The sequence below is a fragment of the Acomys minous genome, assembly GCF_964271855.1.
Source record: "Acomys minous genome assembly, chromosome: 12".
In the NCBI taxonomy this organism is placed as follows: domain Eukaryota; kingdom Metazoa; phylum Chordata; class Mammalia; order Rodentia; family Muridae; genus Acomys; species Acomys minous.
In genome coordinates, this window is record NC_140493.1 from 89,358,614 (window position 1) to 89,377,436 (window position 18,823).

The following is an 18,823-nucleotide window of genomic DNA, read 5'->3' on the forward strand; positions in this document are numbered from 1 at the left end:
TGGGGACTATGCCCCTCACTCCCCCCACCCCCACCCCTCACCCCCGTCATTTGGTATCACTCTGGTCCTTAGTCCTCCCGGGAGCAGGGGGGCAGAGCTGAGCGGCAGCCCGGAGCTTGGCGGGAGGAGGCGACGGGGGAGGGGCAGGTGGGGAGATCCGGCTGGAGGGGAGGCTCCGACGTCTCCTTCCTTCCTGGTTCCTGCAGCAGCTAGCTGCTGCCACTGCTCAGCTCTGTGAAGAGATAGCCAGGGACTTGGAGACAGTGTGACTCAGAGGCAGATCAGTGTACGGACCGAGAAGAACCGGCGTCCATGGACCTTGGGGTAAGGGGGCCTTGCTTGCGCTACCTGACATTGCTGGGAGGGCTTCCTCTCCTCGGGAGCTGTAGGGTCTGCTTCTCCGGTAAGGAGACTGAGAGCGGAGGCGGTTAGGGGGACACTCACCTGGCTCATCGCCTCTCCTCCCTTCTGAGAGACACCTCCCATCTCTGCCCGGGAGGCCAGCAGCGAATGCCAGGGTCCTAGGGGCCAGGACAAGGGCATAGAAATATCCAACCCCCGGAAGAGTTTGGAAACTTTGAATGACTGAATGCAGGACTTTCCCCTTGGGTCAGCCTGGGCCCTTCTGCTGTGACCTCCTCGGCGGCCACATTTACGCTGCCACTTCCTTGTCCCTTTTGGGCCTTAACTCCTCAGGTGCTTGCTAGCTGCATAAAGCTCTGAGCTGCTTCCCCACACACAGGGCAATATCACCCGTCCAGTCCCCTCCCCCTACACACACACACACACACACACACACACACACACACACACACACAGAGCCTCATGCATTATTGATCTCCTAGCGGAGTCAGGATGGCCAGAGCCGGTGCCAAGGGCGCCTGTGGGCACTGCTGCGGGACCTGGGCCACCTCTTTTCCCATCCAGTGTCTCAGCCAGCCAGTGGTCTGCTCCTTCTGGGTGGGAGGTGCTTGTCAGGGGCACAGAGGACTAATGTAGTGGCAAGGGACTGGTGAGGCTTTGCTTAGAAAGCCCAAGGTGGGTATCCTTGGGGGTGGGGGGCGGGGGGCATGTCTGGTGAGAGGAGGCAGGTGAAAAATAAGACTGTCTCAGGGCTCAGCTTCCCCCCACACACACACACACAGAAAATGGGAGCACCAAGAGTGGCAGCCAATAAGTACAAGGGGCCACCTAGTAGAAGTTTGAAGCGTGGTCTGCAGGGCGGTTGTGGTAGAGGAACGGCCAAGCCATAGATGTAGGCGAAGAGATCCTGGAGGAAGAGGCAGTTGGGCTGAGGAGCTCTTGCCCTCCTAATCGCTGAGTCCTTCCATCTCTTCTTGGATCCTTTTCTTTCTTCACTCCCCAGCCTCTCAAACAGAGCATCCCCTGGATTCCTGGGGTGTATGCCCAAGGTGGAGCCACATGCTGGATGCTTAGCTTACGGTGGGGCCTGGATTGGGTGCCGCTGCCCAGGCCTGGGGGTGGTCAGGGCACACTTGGGGTATGGGGTGGCTTGCAAGTAGGGGATGTGTTATCTTGGTGCAGGAGGGACCAGAGGTGGGAAACAGGGCAGCAGAATGTCACTCATAAGTTTCTCTTTTGCTTCAAGGGTTCCCCTGGGACAAGGTGACATTTCCTCTTTCCACCCTGCTCTCCTCTCCTCGTCAGGGAGTACCTTCTCCTTCCTCATGGACTTTCAAGAAAGGGACACTCCCTCCCTGGCTGAGAGTACTCAGTCGTCCAAGCCCAGCCAGCAGGTCTGAATAAAAAGCAGTGCCTGCCGGGTGGGCCTAGCTCGGGTCCCTGGGGGATGGGCCGAGGTGTTGGGCTCACCGACTGTTGCCCTCCGTCTACCCTGGACTTCAGGCCTCTGAGCTCTGGGAGGTGGTGGAGGAGCCTCGGGGCAGGCTGGCAGCAGAGGGCATCATGCCTGAGAGACAGGAAGGACACCTGCTCAAGAAGAGGAAGTGGCCTCTTAAGGGCTGGCACAAGGTAGGGTGGCAGGGCAGGGGAGGAGCTACATGTGGGAGGGCACTGGACGGCCCTGGTATTCATGTGTGGTAAAGGAGAAGAAAGATGTGTGTGTGTGTTCTCTCCCCATCCCGTGCTCTCGGCTGCCTGGTCCCGTCCCTCCGGTACAGAGGTACTTTGTGCTCGAGGATGGAATCCTGCACTATGCCACAACACGACAAGATGTGAGTCAGGTTCCGGGTTTGGGGTGTCGGGGAGTCAAGGTCGGAGGAGTCTTGAGTTAGCCAGAGGCGGGTTTGAGTCTCATGCAGTTCCACCTTTCAGCAAGCTCTGTCGAGTTACAGTTGGTTTCTGTATCCTTAGGTTCCACATCTGTAGATTCAACGATTTAAACGTGCGCATGCACATACGCATGCACACACGCACACACGTTTTCAAAATACATCTGTACTGAACACATACACGTTTTCTGCTTGCCATGATTTCTTAAACACTAGAACCACCATTCCCGCCGCGTTTGCATGGCATTAGATATTAGAAGTCCTCAGGAGGTGAGGGCTGGAGAGGTGGCTCAGCGGTTAAGAGCACTGGCTGCTCTTCCGGAGGTCCTGAGTTCAATTCCCAGCAACCACATGGTGGCTCACAACCATCTATAATGTGATCTAATGTGCACTGTATACATAATAAATAAGGAAATCTTAAAAAGAAAAAAAAGAAGAAGTCCTCTGGAAACGCCGACAGGACACAGAGGCTGTATATAGGTTATGTGTAGAAACCGTGCCGTTTGCTAGTAGAGACAAGCATGTGTGCGTTTAGATTTCTTTGTAGCCCTAGGACCCCCAAAATACCATGAGACAGCTATGTCCCTGGGCCTCAGCCTCCTTCCTGCTGACACGGGATGGGACGGGACCGGGAAGGGGGGGCACAGTCAGCCATCTGTTGGGTTACCTAGATGACACCTATTACAAACTAAGTGCCCAAGAAATGGGAGCGTTATCACCTTTGTCCTTGTGCTGGGAACAAGAGACAAGAGTAGACTCTCCCAGGGGTGTCCCCTCCCCCATCATGTTAGACTCCCATGGGTGGTAGTATTTTTTTCTCCCCTTGACTTCTGAGACATGGATAAAGTTGGACGTGGCGTAGTGTTCTGTGCCTATGAAGCAAGGAACAAGCCCCTTTATATAGCTTGAGGTGCTTAGCCCTTGAGTCTAGTGTGGCCTCAAGGAGACGGTGGTGGCTCTGCGCTCCTGGGAACCGCCAACCATGCCCCTGTCCCCCACCGCTCCTCCACTGCAGATCACCAAGGGGAAGCTCCATGGCTCCATTGATGTCCGCCTGTCAGTCATGTCCATCAACAAAAAGGCCCAGCGCATTGACCTTGACACGGAGGACAACATCTACCACCTAAAGGTGACATCCCTGGGGACAAAGCATGTTCTGGGCATAGCCTGGCAGAGGTGCCAGGGTACAAGCATAGGAGCCGGGGGTGGGGGCGGGGTCTTCTCTGTGTTTGACAAGGAGAAAGCCTCCATTGTGTGAAGCAGCCAGAAGCAGGCCCGCTTTCATAGTTAGCTCCTAGCTAGGAGCTCTGGTGCTTGGGATGCCGTACTTTGTCCGTCTGCAGTAGAGTTTTGTATGAACTAGGTGTTCGCACTGGAGATCAGAGACCTGATGTTCCTTCCTTCTTATCTCTCTCCTCATCATTTCTGCAGATCAAATCCCAGGACTTGTTCCAAAGCTGGGTGGCCCAGCTGCGAGCCCATCGCTTGGCCCAGCGCCTGGACATGCCCAGTGCCACTCATCGCAAGGTAAGACGGGCCGTGGAGTGGGGAGCAGGCGATGTGAAGATTTAAGGATGGATGGAGGCTGTGGGGAACTGAGATCCAGAGAGAGCTGGGCACCATCTTCCCTCATCCTTGCCTTACCTCCGCAGGTCCCTGGTACCCAGATGCTAACGGCAGGTAATGCCCCAGCCTTACCTGGGGTTGGACCTCGAGAGAAAGTGTCCTCCTGGCTGAGGGACAGTGACGGCCTAGACCGCTGTTCTCATGGTGAGGGGCTCTGGCCCAGGGAGGGCCTCTGTGGGTAGGGTCCACTTAGATCTGGGCAGTATCAACAAGAAGGAAAAAAAATGTAAGCTGGGCGTGGTAACGCATACCTTTAATCCCAGCACTCGGGAGGCAAAGGCAGGCAGATCGCTATGAGTTCGAGGTCTACAAAGTAAGTCCAGGACAGCCAAGGCTACACAGAGAGACCCTGTCTTAAAAAACAAAAACAAAAATGAAAAAGAAGAAGAAGAAAAAAATGTGACCTCTACCACTTCCTGAGAGGGGGCCCCTCCTCTGCTGGGGAAGACACCCTCTGCCTCCAAGGTGATCAAATCATCTTGGTGCCCTGAGGAGCCCCAACTTACAGGAGATAGTAGGCAATGCTGTAGAATTTCCGAGAGGCTGTGACCTCAAGTTGTTTTCCAGAAGGAGGAGACCATGGTAGCGACCCAGAGAAGGTATCATGTATAAATGAGGTATGGTAAAGGCACCAGCCTGTGCACAGGCAGTAGAGGTGAGGGGTGGCCTTCACACAGGGTGGGGATAGACTACTGGCCTCCCCAGGAAATTTAAGAAGCAGCTACATCAGAGGACCGGAAGGAAGTGCTTTGCGCTCCTAAGACAGACACAGGGAACAGTATCAGATTCTTCCTGGCTACCAGCGGTATCTTTGGATGGAAAGAAAGTGAGGGGGCAGACTGGGAGTCTTGACACCTCTAGGAGAGCAATGACCCCCCCCCCCTTCTCCCCCAGCGCTCTCAGAATGCCAGGGTAAGCTCCAGGAACTACACAAACTCCTTCAGAGCCTGGAGTCCCTACACCGAATCCCCTCCGCCCCTGTGATCCCCACACACCAGGTAAGGGTCAGGGGAGGAGGCGGGGACGCCTCATCCCCAACACTTCAAGGGGCAGGCGTGCCCGCTTCATGCCTGTCTGGCAGCCCCCCTCCCCAGGCTGTTTCTCTGCTCCTTTGGCCCGGTTACTGCCAGCATACCACACCCTCATGCCTGGGTGATCTGTGTCTTCCTCCGTGGCCCCTCCAAACCCTGTGAGTGAAATTACTCCTCAACTTGCCAGGCCTCAGTGACAACTGAGAGACCCAAGAAGGGGAAACGGACCAGCCGCATGTGGTGCACACAGGGCTTTGCCAAGGATGACACCATTGGACGGGTGAGAGGGGGTGCAAGCCCCAGGTGGCAGGGATGAAAAGTCCTAGGGGAGGGGGCTGGAGAGATGGCTCAGTGGTTAAGAGCGCATGCTCTTCCAAAGGTCCTGAGTTCAATTCCCAGCAACCACATGGGGGCTCATAACCATCTGTAATGTGATCTGGCGCTCTCTTCTGGCTTGCAGGAGTACATACAAGCAGAGCACTGTATACATAATAATAAATAAATAAATCTTAGAAAAGAAAAGAAAAGTCCTAGAGGAAGCCGTCCCTTCCCCCTTCCTGTTCACCCACAGGTTGGTCGTCTCCACGGCTCGGTTCCCAACCTGTCCCGTTACCTGGAGTCTCGGGACTCTTCCGGCCCCCGTGGGCTGCCCCCTCCAGACTACGCCCATCTGCAGCGCAGTTTCTGGGCCCTGGCCCAAAAGGGTGAGTATGGGCAAGGTGGTGGCCAGGAGTCGGGTGAGGAGCTTGGGAAAGGACGAGGGGTCTGACCATCTGGCCTGCGCGCTCCCCCACCCCACCCCCCGGCAGTGCACAGCTCTCTCAGCAGCGTCCTGGCTGCCCTCACCACAGAACGGGATCGACTGAGAGACCTGCATCAGGGCTCAGAGCCGCCAAGGATGGCGGTGAGTCTCAGAGGGAGGGCCTGAGACTGAGGCCTGTAGATCCCGTTGGCAAACCTGTGCCAGGGCTTGGGGGTTGACAGAGGCTGTCCCTAAGTGGGTAAAGGGGGTGGATGGGGGAGGATTCCCCCCTTTCCACACCAAGTCCCTCACCTTCTGCCTCAGGTCTCTGAGGTCCCAGATGGTCAGAGACGCCTCCACTCACTCTCCGTCTCTTCAGACACCACAGCGGACTCTTTCAGTTCCCTCAACCCGGAGGAGGTGAGTGTGTAGGACAGACAATGACTGGATTTTCCTTGTGCTTTTGCTCTCGGGTGAGAGAGCCAGGGGCTGGGGACAGGGTTGATTTTTTTTTTTTTTTTGGGTTTTTCAAGACAGGGTTTCTCTGTGTAGCCTTGGCAATCCTGGACTCACTTTGTAGACTAGGCTGTCCTCGAACTCACAGCGATCCGCCTGCCTCTGCCTCCCGAGTGCTAGGATTAAAGGCGTGTGCCACCACGCCCGGCTTTTTTTTGTTTTTGTTTTTTTTTTAAGTCTAGAAACGGGTGAAAGGGTAAGAGGGACCCAACTTCTGTTTCTTTCAAGAGCGTCGTAGCTCTCTTGCCTGGTCCTACACAGATTGTGTCTCATGTCTTGCTTTGTTTTGTTTGCAGTACTGAGGCTTAGAGCTAGAGCCTTGCCCAGACTAGGCAAGCAGTTTACCACTGAGCCACATGTCCAGACTCTGACGACTCTTGCTTTGACTTCAGAGCCCATGACGCATTGGTTTTTAGCCTTTGATATAGCAATTTACACTTAAGAACTGCATAATCGCCAGGCGTGGTGGCGCACGCCTTTAATCCCAGCACTCAGGAGGTAGAGGCAGGCGGATCTCTGTGAGTTTGAGACCAGCCTGGTCTACAGAGTGCGTACAGGATAGCCAGGGCTACACAGAGAAACCCTGTTTTGCTGGGCACAGTGGGTGCACACCTATAATCCCAGCACTACGGAAGGCAAAGGCAGGTGGATCTCTATGAGTTCGAGGCCAGCCTGGTCTACAAAACAGGTCCAGGACAGCCAAGGCTACACAGAGAAACCCTGTCTCAAAAAAAAAAGAAAGACAGACAGAAAGAAGCTCTGTCTTGAAAAAACAAAAACAAAAACAAAATCAAGTTAATAACAACAAAAGTTGTGAGCACTTTTTCTAATGTTTTAAGTAAGCTTAAAACTCTGCATTGGGCTGCATTCAAATCTATTCTTGGCTGCATTCAGATATATGTGTGTGGACATATCTGAATCATAAAATTTAATCCCAGGCCAGGTGTGGTGGTGCACGCCTTTAATCCCAGCCCTTGGGAGGCAGAGTCAGGCAGATCGCTGTGAGTTCGAGGCCAGCCTGGTTTACAAAGTGAGTCCAGGACAGTCAAAGCTACACAGAGAAACTCTGTCTTGAAAAACAAAAAACAAAACAAAACAAAAAATTTAATCCCAGAAAAATCTAACCAACGGGCTCATGGTCCCGCAGTGGTAGCCACGCTGAACAAGAGTCCCAGTGTGGCCCCTGCATGCCAGCTTTGTGGTTTAAGCCTCAGTTTTCTAACCTGCAAGGTGGGGACTTAGCTGCACCTGTCCATAATTTCGGGGTCCAGACTGAGTGGGCCAGCACAGGAAAAGGGGCGGAGCCAGGCTGTGCTGGTGCCCACCACTTCCAAGTTGCAGGGGTTTCCTCCCTGCCCCCTCAGAAGCGCTCTCCTCTCTGCTATGGCTACTTGGCAGGAGTCTGGTTGGGGGGGTGGACAGTTCCCTCTCCAGGAACTGTCACTCCAGTGGCCTCTGAGGCCTTACATCCATCTGGCTCCCACAGCAAGAAGCTCTGTACATGAAAGGCCGCGAGCTGACCCCGCAGCTGTCCCAGAGCAGTGTGCTGTCCCTCGCCGACTCCCACACTGAGTTCTTCGATGCCTGTGAGGTGCTCCTTTCCGCCAGCTCTTCCGAGAATGAGGTGAGGGAGGAGGAAGCAGGCAGCAGGAGGGGAGGGACTTGGGCAAGAGGAGGGTGGGGTGCTGAGATTCCCTGTGTCCTTTCTCACCACCTCAGTGGCTGTCTCTCAGGGATCTGTTGGACTCCACAAGCCTTTCTTCCCAGCTTGACATGCCTTACCTTACTGTGGTCTCTGAAGCCATTTTCCCATGACCCCATTTCAGCTTCTATGCTCCTTTGACCCCGTTCCCCCAAGATTCTGGATCTCAGCACCCATCAACTTCCCTTTCCTCTGTGTCTTCTCATGTTCCCAGGCTCCTTTTTTCTTTCTTTCTTTTTTTCTTTTTTTTTTTTTTTTTGGTCTTTCGAGACAAGGTTTCTCTGTGTAGCCTTTACAAATACTTTTTTGTTGCTGTTTTGTTTTTCGAGATAGGCTGTCCTGGACTCACTTTGTAGACCAGGCTGGCCTCAAACTCACAGCGATCCACCTGCCTCTGCTTCCCGAGTGCTGGGATTAAAGGCGTGTGCCACCATGCCTGGCTACTCCCAGGCTTTTTCCTACAAGTCAAGTGCCAGTTGCACAGCAGGGTGATATTTTACGGCTAAAAGTCCTCCTCGGGCTAGCAATCCTATTCCTGCCACGTCCTGGGCACTGCCACTCCGTCTGCCCTACCTCTCAACTCTCCCTGTCCAGGGTTCTGAGGAAGAGGAGTCTTGCACTAGTGAGATCACCACCAGCCTGTCTGAGGAGGTGCTGGACCTCAGGGGAGCTGACCGCTATCAAAAAGGTACCAACTGGATGAGCGGGCAGTGGGGCCAGGGTGAACCTGGCTATGTTTGCTCCTAGCCTAGGTCATGTAGAAGCAGGCTTCTGTGTCTGGTGGACTATTGGTTTTGGGTACTGATTCCAGAATTCACCTCAGAACCATGAGCTAGGGAGTATTGGGGGGGGGCAGTCCTGGGAGGGGGTGCACCAGGCTTGAGAATGACGCAGGCCTTCATTCCAGTAGGCCGGAAAGGCTTAATGGGGCACGGCAGACAGACACATGGTTTCCCTTGGGCACTTCAGCAGAGTGGCTTTGGGCCTGTCCTTTTACTGAAAGTGGCTGAGGGCAGGGGGTGTGACTTGGTTTGTAGAGTGTAGCCTCCTACGCACAAAGCCCTGGCTTCCATCCCAGAACACTGCATAAACTGAGAGTGGAGGCGCAGGTCTGTAATCCCAGCACTTGGGGGTGGGGGTGGGGGGCGGGGCAAAAGGAGCAAATGAAGGTTATTCTCAGCTACATAGTGAGTTCAAACTCAAGGAGACCCTGTCCCTTCAAACTAATGGGGAGGACAGTGGGTGATCTGGACCCCAGCGTCTGTTTTGTTCCTCAGGGGACAGAGGCAAGATTAACATTCAGGCCCTGTTTCTGGGCACTTGTGTGTAGCAGTAGAACTGTCCCGTCTGGCTGGTTCTTAGCCCATGCAACGCCTTAGGAGGTCACAAGCAGTCAGATGCTCAGTCACCTCCCTGTAGCGGACACCCGCTGGGATGCCTCAGGAGATTAGGAGGCAGCCCTGTGCAGCGGGCCTGGCAGTGTCTGGAACGCCAGTGTCTGGAGGAAGGCTAACGTGTCTACGTTGGCCCAGGGCCATGTGTTCCAGGGACGGCTGTAGGGCCCCCTCGCCGCCGCTGCCTGCCAGCTGCCAGCGGACCCGGGACAGATGTGAGCCTGTGGAACATCCTCCGCAACAACATCGGCAAAGACCTGTCCAAGGTGTCGATGCCCGTGCAGCTCAACGAGCCGCTCAACACACTACAGAGGCTGTGTGAGGAACTGGAGTACAGCAGCCTCCTGGACCAGGCCAGCCGGATGACTGACCCCTGCGAGCGCATGGTACCCACCCAGGACCACCTACCTGTTCCTCCTCAGGGGCTCTGCCTGACTTCCCAAATCCTGGCTGGGTGGATCCCTGATGCTGGAGCATCACGTTGAAAACCACAGGCTTGGCTTGCGGCGGGCTGCTGTCCTGCTTCCTGGGCCGTCTTTACACCTGTGGTGTCCTCCTTGGCTTTCTCACAGGTGTACATTGCTGCCTTTGCAGTCTCGGCCTATTCTTCGACGTACCACCGGGCAGGATGCAAGCCCTTCAACCCAGTCCTGGGAGAGACCTACGAGTGTGAGCGGCCTGACCGGGGTTTCCGTTTTATCAGCGAGCAGGTGTGGGCCCCTGAGGTGGGAGGGCTGTTTCCAGCGCTGGGCTTTGGGGACCAGAAGGTGGGTTAGTGGGTGAGAACAGGACACAGTAGCCACGTGACAGGCATGTGATAATGGGGGAGAACTCTGCTCTGCTTATGGGAGGCAAAGTGAAACAGAACTCATGAACTCCTTGAGGGATACTGAAAACCACACCCCAAGGTGTGCTGGCGGGAAAGGGGGGCAGCACTGCTACCTAGGTCCTTTTTTTTTTTTTAATTTTTAAATTTATATTTAAATTGTATTTTATTTTAAATTTTTGTATTTTTGGTTTCTCTGTGTAGCCTCAGCTGTCCTAGTCTTACTTTGTAGACAGGCTGGCCTCAAACTCACAGTGATCTGCCTGCCTCTTGTCTCCCAAGGGCTAGGATCAAAGGTGTGCGCGCCACCATGCCCGACCTTGCTAGCTAGGTCTTAAAGGGCGGATTGGAGAAAGTCCGAGCAAGGAGCTGGAAGACTGGTTTCTTTCCTATGTGTGTACGATAGGGTGGATTGTGTTCAGCAAAGTTAGAGATAGGGCTGAAGGCAGGGTAGGCTAGACTCCGCGCTTTGTAGCTGAAGGTGAGGTGCCTTCTGAGGTTTTATTTACTTCTAAATCTGAAGGCAGTAGAAGGCGTGGGGAGGTTAAAGCAGAGAAGCGGTTCACTCGCAGTGGCGCTCTGTGAGGAGCACTCAGGCAGTGGTCTGCCACAGTTGGCAGAGGCCATTAGCAGGCCGTTAAAGCCATCTGCCTGAGAGCCGAGGACGCCCTGCGTTTAGCCCGTGGCACACCGAATTCAAGACCTGCGTGTGCACCACCACTGACAGAAGTCAGCAGTCAGTAGGATGGTGAGGAGTGTGGGACATCACCCTGTACAGGGTACCACGGCCCGTGGTGGGGTGGGGGGTGGGGAGCTCCACTCCGGGGAGCTGCCAGCCTTGCATGGGGCAGCAGACTGGAACACGTGTAGAGGTATTGGGAAATGTGTGGGAAACAGAGCCTACAGAAATGAGGCTAGTGAGCTAGGGGAGAAAGCTGAGTGTTTCCTGTCTTTCCAGATGAGGCGACCCGGTGCACGGGTGCAGGGGACAGCCTAGCAACAGAGAAGGAAGGGAAGAAAGGAGCCCAAGTCATCTACTGGGTGGGACTTCCTGGGGGGCGGGGTGGGGGTGGGGATGTCCTGTTGGCTTCAAGCTCTGTGACCTGGGGCTGGGAACAGGTGACAAGTCAGTGAGTTCCCATCTTAGAAGGTGGGAAAAAATCAGGAGCCTCTGTGAGGGGTGTCACCAAGAGGAGAGGTGGCCCATGGGATCAGGGCGGGGTGGTGGTGGTGGTGGAGGGGACAGGTATCTTCTTGAGTAAAGAACAGAAAGGACAGGGTAGAGATGAAGTGGCAGCGAGCATAGCAGGTGTGTAGCTGGCAGCCACTGGCTGAGGACGTCGCAGGACAACATACTTGTAGATGGCGACATCATATTGCCACATCACAAGGTTGGACAAGGCTGGGTGTGGTGGCACGTGTCATGTATCCCTAGCACTAGGGAGGTAAAAGCAGGAGGATTTCTGTGAGTTTGAGGCCAGCGGGCCACACAGCGAGTTCTAGGACAGTCAGGACTATAGAGAGAGACCCTGTTTCAAAAATACCCAACCCCCACGCCAAAAAAAAAAAAAAGGCTGGACACCTTGACAAGAGTGGGCGTTTTGTTTAACTTTTATTTCTCTCTCATACATTATATCCTGACCACATTCCTCTCCCTCCACTCCTCCAAGTCCCTCCCCCAACCTCCCTTTTCCCCCAGAAGAGGGAAAGTTAAAACATAAAATAAAAACTAGAAAAAAGGGGGCTGGAGAGATGGCTCAGAGGTTAAGAGCACTGGCTGCTCTTCCAAAGGTCCTGAGTTCAATTCCCAGCGACCACACAGTGGCTCACAACCATCTACAATGAGATCTGGTGCCCTCTTCTGGCCGGTAGGTGTACATGCAAGCAAAACACTGTATACATAAGTAAATAAATAAATCTTTAAAAAGTCAAAACTAGGAAAAGGGCGAGTGTGATGGTAAGGGTGCTTGCCGCTAAGCCTGATGACCTGAGTTCAATCCCCATGACCTACATGAATAGAAAGAAAGAAAAAAAAAAACCCAACTCTTGCAAAATATCCTTTGACCTCTACACACATCACATGCAATGTGCACATGCATACATAAATTAAACACACACATGTATAGATATGTACTACATATATTAAAGTTTCTGTGTGTGTGTCCGTGTCTGGGTAGTACTTGCCTACCTGGTGCTGCAGAGTACAAAAGAGGGCATCGGGTGCCCTGGAACTGGAGTAACGGATGTTTGTAAGCTGCCTTATGGGGACTGGAAACTGAACTTGGATTTATTTATTTACATAGTAAGACCTCTGGAAAAGCAGCCAGTTACCTTAACTGCTGTGCAATCTCTCTAGCACCACCCCCATTTGTGTATGTGTGTGTCCGTGTGTCTGTGTGTGAGCGCATATGCATGCAGTGCCCTTGGAGGCCAGAAGAGGGTGCTGGACTTCTTTGGAGCTGCTCAGTATATGCTCTTAACTTCTGATCCATCTTTCCACCCCTGAATTGTGTGTGTGTGTGTGTGTGTGTGTGTGTGTGTGTGTGTGTGTGTGTGTGTTTCTTTCTTTTTTCTTTTTTTGAAACTAGGGATTGGAGAAATGGCAAGATTGGCTTGGGGGTTAAGAGCACTCACTGCTCTTAAGGACCCAGGTTCAGTTCCTAGCACCACAACGTAGCTCACAACTGACTGTAACTCCAGTTTCAGGAGATCTGTTCCCTCTTTTGGTCTTTGTGGGCATGTGGTACATATCCACACATGCAGGCAAACATTCACACACGTCTTTAAGAAATGAATCTTTAATTCAAAACTAGAAAAAAAATGCAGACTATTTTCAAGAAATGTTATCATAAGACAATTTGCCTGTTTGTTTAGTTTTTGTTGGTGTTACTTTGCTTTTTTTTTTTTTTTTTTTTTTTTCCTTCCCAGACAGGGTTTCACTATGTAGTCCTGGCTGTCCTGGACTCGCTTTGTAGACCAGGCTGGTCTCGAACTCACAGTGATCTGCATGCCTCTGCCTCCTGAGTGCTGGGATTACAGATGTGCGCCACCACGCCCGGGTTTTGCTTTGTTTTTTTTGAGACAAGATTTTACTACGTAATTCTGGCTGGCCTTGAACTTGCTATGTAAAGATGCGTGCCACAAAGAGGGTGAAAGTTTTGCCCAGCAGAATCAAGTGGACACCAGGAAGCAGCCTCCTGTCTGACCTACAGAGAGGACATTTTGCTCCTAGTCTTCCACCAGGAACGGTGGCTGCAGATGCCAGCAGAGATGCGCACAGCTAGAAAGGGAAGGCATGCAGTGCAGTCGTGGACCGTGTACTCTTGTCGACGGCTCTAGTCACTCAGTATAAAGCCTCATTCGTGTGGCTGACTCTGCCAACAGTTTGTTCCTTCTATTAATGAATATCCCTTTGTGTGGATGCATGGCAATCTGCTTATTTTCTTTTTGATTGCCATTTGAATCGTTTCCTGTTTGGGATGTTATGAATAAAAGTGCTATGAGTGTTTGTGTGGGGGAAATAAAGGGAAGGCTCACTGCTTAGGATGGGAGAAACGGAAATCCTTTCGTTCATAGCGAAGGGGCCACGGAGAGGGAGGGCGAGGGGAAAGGTGTGGGAGAGCAGTGGGGCAATGGAGGAGAAGTGCAGCACGGCGTAGGGGGAGGCTGAGGAGGGGAGCAGGGAGCAGGAGTGAGGCCAGAGGGGAAGGAGTAGCTGTCCTCACAGTGTAGGGGGAGGGTGAGGAGGGGAGCAGGGAGCAGGAGTGAGGCCAGAGGGGAAGGAGTAGCTGTCCTCTATTCTGTTCCCGCTCTGACTGCAGGGGCAGAGGGCTAGCTCAGGTTTAGGATCTCAGAGGATTGTTGTGACTAGGGTCTAGATGTGGAGCGATATGCAACTGGTCATTCCCTCTGTGGGGTGTGTGGCCAGGCCAGGCCATGGGCACAACCAGTGGCCGTGCTGCCAATTTCTTTCTTTTTCCTTTTTTTTTTTTTGGTTTTTGTTTGTTTGTTTGTTTGTTTTTTTGAGGCAGGGTTTCTCTGTGTAGCCTTGTCTGTCCTGGACTCGCTTTGTAGACCAGGCTGGCCTCGAACTCACAACGATCCGCCTGCCTCTGCCTCCCGAGTGCTGGCATTAAAGGTGTGTGCTACCACTGCCCGGCTTGAAACCCTGTCTTGCAAAACAAAACAAAACAATCACCCTGTTTATTTCTGTGTCTGTGAGCACATGTGCCACTGCACAGCTACAGATGTCAGAGGCCAGCTTGTGACGGCCACGTTCTCCTCCCGCCTTGTAGCTTGATTCCTGGAGCGGAAACTCAGGTTGTCAGGGTTGGCGACAAGCACGTTTTACCCACCAAGCCGTGCGCCGCTGGCATCTCTGGCCAGTTGCGGGGAGCAAGTGGCAGAGGGTGCTGGGTGAGAGGGTAGAGCTGCTGGGCGGACCGAAGCCAGGATGCTTTGCGCAGACCACAAGAAAGCAGATAGTGAGGAGCACATCACAGCTGTAGGCAGAGGCAGGGAACAGGGCAGCACGGACCCTAGGCTTGTGGGAACGGCCGAGTTGAAGGCTGCAGATGGTGGAGCCGGTCCAAGGGAGGATAAGGCCAAACGTATCCAAGAGTGTGGAGCGAAGCCAAACGGGGAGAGATGGCCAGCTGTGTGGGGAGAATGCGGATGAAGAGGGAAGATGGTCCTCAGGGAGGGCCGGGTTTCGGGGCGTAGGTTCGAGGCCCGGTATGGTATATATTACAGGGAGTGTCCGGCCAAAGCAGAGTTAGTAAAGGCCTCTGTCGGCAGGGTAGCCAGCAAGGCACATGAGCAAGGCGACCGCAGGGTCCCCTGGGGAGGGGTGCATGGACTTGGATGGTGACTGGAGGTAACAGGAACAAAAGACTTCTAGAAGTCAGAGAATTTGGGGGGGTGGGGGGCATGTTAGGAGAAGACCCCCCCTCTCCAAGCTCCTTACGGACGGTGTTAAGGACTTCTTTGCTCATCAAGGTTTCCCATCATCCTCCGATCTCCGCGTGTCACGCCGAATCTGAGAACTTCATCTTCTGGCAAGGTGAGGGGAATGGGGCCGGTTGGCCGAGAAGGTCACCAGTGGGCGGCAGCGGCAGGGTAGGGCAGCGGGAACGTTCTGGATCACTCTGGCTTTCTCTCTGTTCCCTCTCCCCTCCCTCAACTGACCTCTCCAGACATGAAGTGGAAGAACAAGTTCTGGGGTAAATCCCTGGAGATCGTGCCGGTGGGGACAGTCAACGTCAGCCTGCCCAGGTGAGTCCCGTAAGTTCCAGTGGCCAGGCCTTGCCCTGTGTGCTGGGGGTGACAACAGGCAGCCTTTGTGTATTTTACACCTGTGTTTGCAGCAGTTGCTGCAAAGAAGGCCAGATGTCTAAGAGCGGGGACGGGGGGGGGGGGGTGATGGTGGCGTTTTCGGGGGGCGCTTAACGAGGTCATCTGACTAAGTGTCTTTAACAACTTTTTGATCATGACTCACGTTAAGAAATGCACTTGAGACATCAAATCAGCATGTGTGTGAGGCACACCACACACACACATACACATACACAGACACACACACATTTTCTTTTCTTCTTTTTCCCTCTAAGACAGGGTTTCTTTGTGTAGCTTTAGCTGTCTTGGACTTACTTTGTAGACCAGGCTGGCCTCGAACTCACAGAGATCCCCCTGCCTCTGCCTCCCGAGTGCTGGGATTACAGACATGAGCCAACACGCCCGGCTAAATCACAGAAATCTAAATGGATGTTGGGACTAATAGGTCACAAACCATATTTGTAAACCCTCATCACAGCCAACGGCGGTAATACATGTCTTTAGTCCCAGCACTCAGGAGAGAAAGGCAGGCAGATCTCTGTGAGTTCAAGACCAGCCTGGTCTACAGAATGAGTTCCGGGACAACCAGGGCTACACAGAGAAACCCTGTCTGGAAAATCCTCATCTAAGTCCATCTTACAGATGGGCCAGCTGAAGCTAAAGAGAAAAGGACCTTTTCCTAAGAGCAGCAGTGAGCCCATTTTGTATTCTTTTTTTATTCTTTATTTTTTCGAGACAGGGTTTCTCTGTGTAGCCTTGGCTGCCCTGGACTCACTTTGTAGACCAGGCTGGCCTCGAACTCACGGAGATCCACCCAGACACATCCACTGATGTTCTGTGATGGCAGCTCTGCTTGTAACCAAGAGTCATGCTTCACAGAGCCGGTACCAGGACCCTGGCACTCCTTTCAGACCCATGTGACTTGATAAAGGAAAATACGAGCACTTGATTCACAGCCTATTGTTTCCCAGGGCTGGCTGACTGGTGCCCTCGTGTGCCCTGTCTCTCTCAGGTTTGGGGACCACTTTGAGTGGAACAAGGTGACGTCCTGTATTCACAACATCCTGAGTGGCCAGCGCTGGATCGAGCACTATGGAGAAGTGCTTATCCGAAACACACAAGACAGCTCTTGCCATTGCAAAATCACCTTCTGCAAGGTGGGCGTGGCCACCCTAACCCCGCCTCTCCACCCTGAGCGAGGCCTCTGATCCCGACACCCTGGGGAAGTGGGCGGAGCCCCTCACTCAGGCCCCGCCTTCTCCGTCCTAGGCCAAGTACTGGAGTTCCAATATCCATGAGGTACAAGGTGCTGTGCTTAGTAGGAGTGGTCGTGTCCTCCACCGCCTCTTTGGGAAGTGGCATGAGGGGCTATACCGAGGCCCCCCACCGGGTGGGCAGTGCATTTGGAAACCCAGTAAGTGGGATGTCCTCGGAGGGCCGGGCACGGTGAGGGTGACATAGTTCACCTGCCTCAGTCCCTTGCCTCCCCCAGATTCAATGCCCCCAGACCATGAGCGAAACTTCGGCTTCACTCAGTTTGCCCTGGAGCTGAATGAGCTGACGGCGGAGCTGAAACGGACACTGCCTTCCACTGACACACGGCTGCGGCCGGACCAGAGGTCAGTGCCTGGCTAGCCTGACCCAGGAACTCCTTTAAATGGGGAAGGGGCAGGGACCTCAGCTTCGGAGACCCCTGAGATTAGCCAGTACGCTGACTGAGGCCTGGATCGCCAGGTACCTGGAGGAGGGGAACATACAGGCCGCTGAGGCCCAGAAGAGACGGATAGAGCAGCTACAGCGAGACCGGAGAAGAGTGATGGAAGAGAATAACATAGCCCACCAGGCGCGCTTCTTCAGGTACTTCCGCCCCGCCCACCACGCTGAGTCCTTCTGCAGCTCAGCGCCTCATTGCTCTCTTTGGTTTTGAGTAGGGTGGTTGCGGGTGGGAGGCTGCACCGGGTTCCCAGCCTGTATTCTACCATCCTCTACCCACGCCTACTGGTGTTTTCCCTCCAGGCGACAGACAGACGGCAGCGGCAAGGAGTGGTGGGTGACCAACCACACTTACTGGAGGCTGCGCGCTGAACCAGGCTATGGGAACCTGGACGGGGCTGTACTTTGGTAGCCCTGGCCTCGGGGCAGGAGACTCTGGGTCCTCACTCCTGCCCCTACTCCTACCTTGGACACATGGGTGAGGTCAGGTCCCACTCACTGCCCTTGAGTACAAAGGAGCAGCCTGGGTTCCGGTCCTTTTGCCTCTGCTGGCCAGAGGGGTTGTATCTCGGCACAGTCCCGTTCCGCTACTGGGGTGGAAATGGAATCTGTGCTTCCCCAGTCTTGTTACCCCAGCAGCTGGCATGTCAGACCCTTCTCGCTCAGCCATCCTCCTCGTCTGGGAGTATTTGGGGGAGACGCCAGGTTCCCCAGATCTGCTCCCCACTTCAGTGCCTTCCTTGGACACAGAGGGCCCCTTGATGCTCCCCAGACTTTTCGTGCCCAGGGCGCTGGCTGTGCTGCAAGGTTGGAGCGAGCCATGAAGAGGAGATGCCCTTTTTGCCCGTCTGCCCTCTCCTCAGCATCTTCCCTTTGCCCTGCTCCATCCCTTGTCCTGCATCCCCTTCTCCCAAACAGCAAAGCACCTGTAGCTTCCAGCTCCTCCATCCGAGGCCCACCAGTGGTCCCTTCAGGCTCAGCTTAGCACATGTCCCAAGAGGTGGGGAGCAGTCTGAGGTGCCTGGCCTCAGATTCACCCAGGAGGGAGGGAGCTGGTGTGAGTGTAAGTTTGTGTAGGAGTGTGTGTGTGTGTGTGTGTGTGTGTGTGTGTGTGTGTGTGTGTCCTGCTTGCAGGCGAGCAGGACTCCCCAATGTAGCCGGGACACCCCACCCACCCCCCGCTGCTGGTGTCTGTCAGCGTTGCTGCTCATTCTGTCAGTTTGCCTGCGTCAGGTGAATTGCTATAACATTCCAAGCTCCAATAAAGACTGTCCGAGACTTTGGCCTGTGACCACTCATTGAAAACTATAGGCTTGGGGCTGGAGAGATGGCTCAGAGGTTAAAAGCACCGACTGCTCCTCTAGAGGTCCTGAGTTCAATTCCCAACAACCACATGGTGGCTCACAATCATCTATATAATGTGATCTGATGCCCTCTTCTGGCCTGCAGGTGTACATGCAGGCAGAGCACTGTATACATGATAATAAATAATAAATCTTTTTTTTAAAAAAAAGAAAACTATAGGCTCTCAAGCTCTGGGGAAGGCCCATAGCCACAGCTGTGTGTTCACTCACGCCTTTCCGAAAGGTCGCTTCCAAAGGAGTAGGGACGTAGCTCAGGGGTAGAGTGCTTGCCTAGCATGCAGAAGGCTGGGTTCCATCTCCAGCACTGACCGAGGACTAGGGGA

At 53.8% G+C, this 18,823-nt stretch overlaps 1 protein-coding gene across 1 annotated transcript; it reads left to right on the forward strand.

Moving 5' to 3' along the window:
* Nucleotides 1-130: 130 nt before the first annotated feature.
* On the forward strand, nt 131-18,419 carry OSBPL7 (oxysterol binding protein like 7). The gene is made up of 23 exons (XM_084748739.1): nt 131-324; nt 1,610-1,757; nt 1,867-1,992; nt 2,142-2,195; nt 3,268-3,381; nt 3,684-3,779; nt 3,905-4,022; nt 4,773-4,876; nt 5,097-5,189; nt 5,481-5,613; nt 5,719-5,813; nt 5,976-6,071; nt 7,654-7,791; nt 8,464-8,557; nt 9,402-9,649; nt 9,836-9,973; nt 15,088-15,151; nt 15,285-15,363; nt 16,436-16,580; nt 16,693-16,837; nt 16,916-17,042; nt 17,158-17,280; nt 17,440-18,419. The coding sequence occupies exons 2-23, from the start codon at nt 1,689-1,691 to the stop codon at nt 17,546-17,548; spliced, it is 2,508 nt and encodes an 835-aa protein (XP_084604865.1). The 5' UTR covers nt 131-324; nt 1,610-1,688; the 3' UTR covers nt 17,549-18,419.
* Nucleotides 18,420-18,823: the final 404 nt, after the last annotated feature.

Coding starts and splice junctions, on each gene's coding strand:
- OSBPL7 (XM_084748739.1), top strand. CDS start 1,689: ATGGACTTTCAAGAAAGGGACACTCCCTCCCTGGCTGAGAGTACTCAG. Junction 3,382..3,683: donor ACAACATCTACCACCTAAAG/GTGACATCCCTG, acceptor TCATTTCTGCAG/ATCAAATCCCAGGACTTGTT. Junction 7,792..8,463: donor CCAGCTCTTCCGAGAATGAG/GTGAGGGAGGAG, acceptor CTCCCTGTCCAG/GGTTCTGAGGAAGAGGAGTC.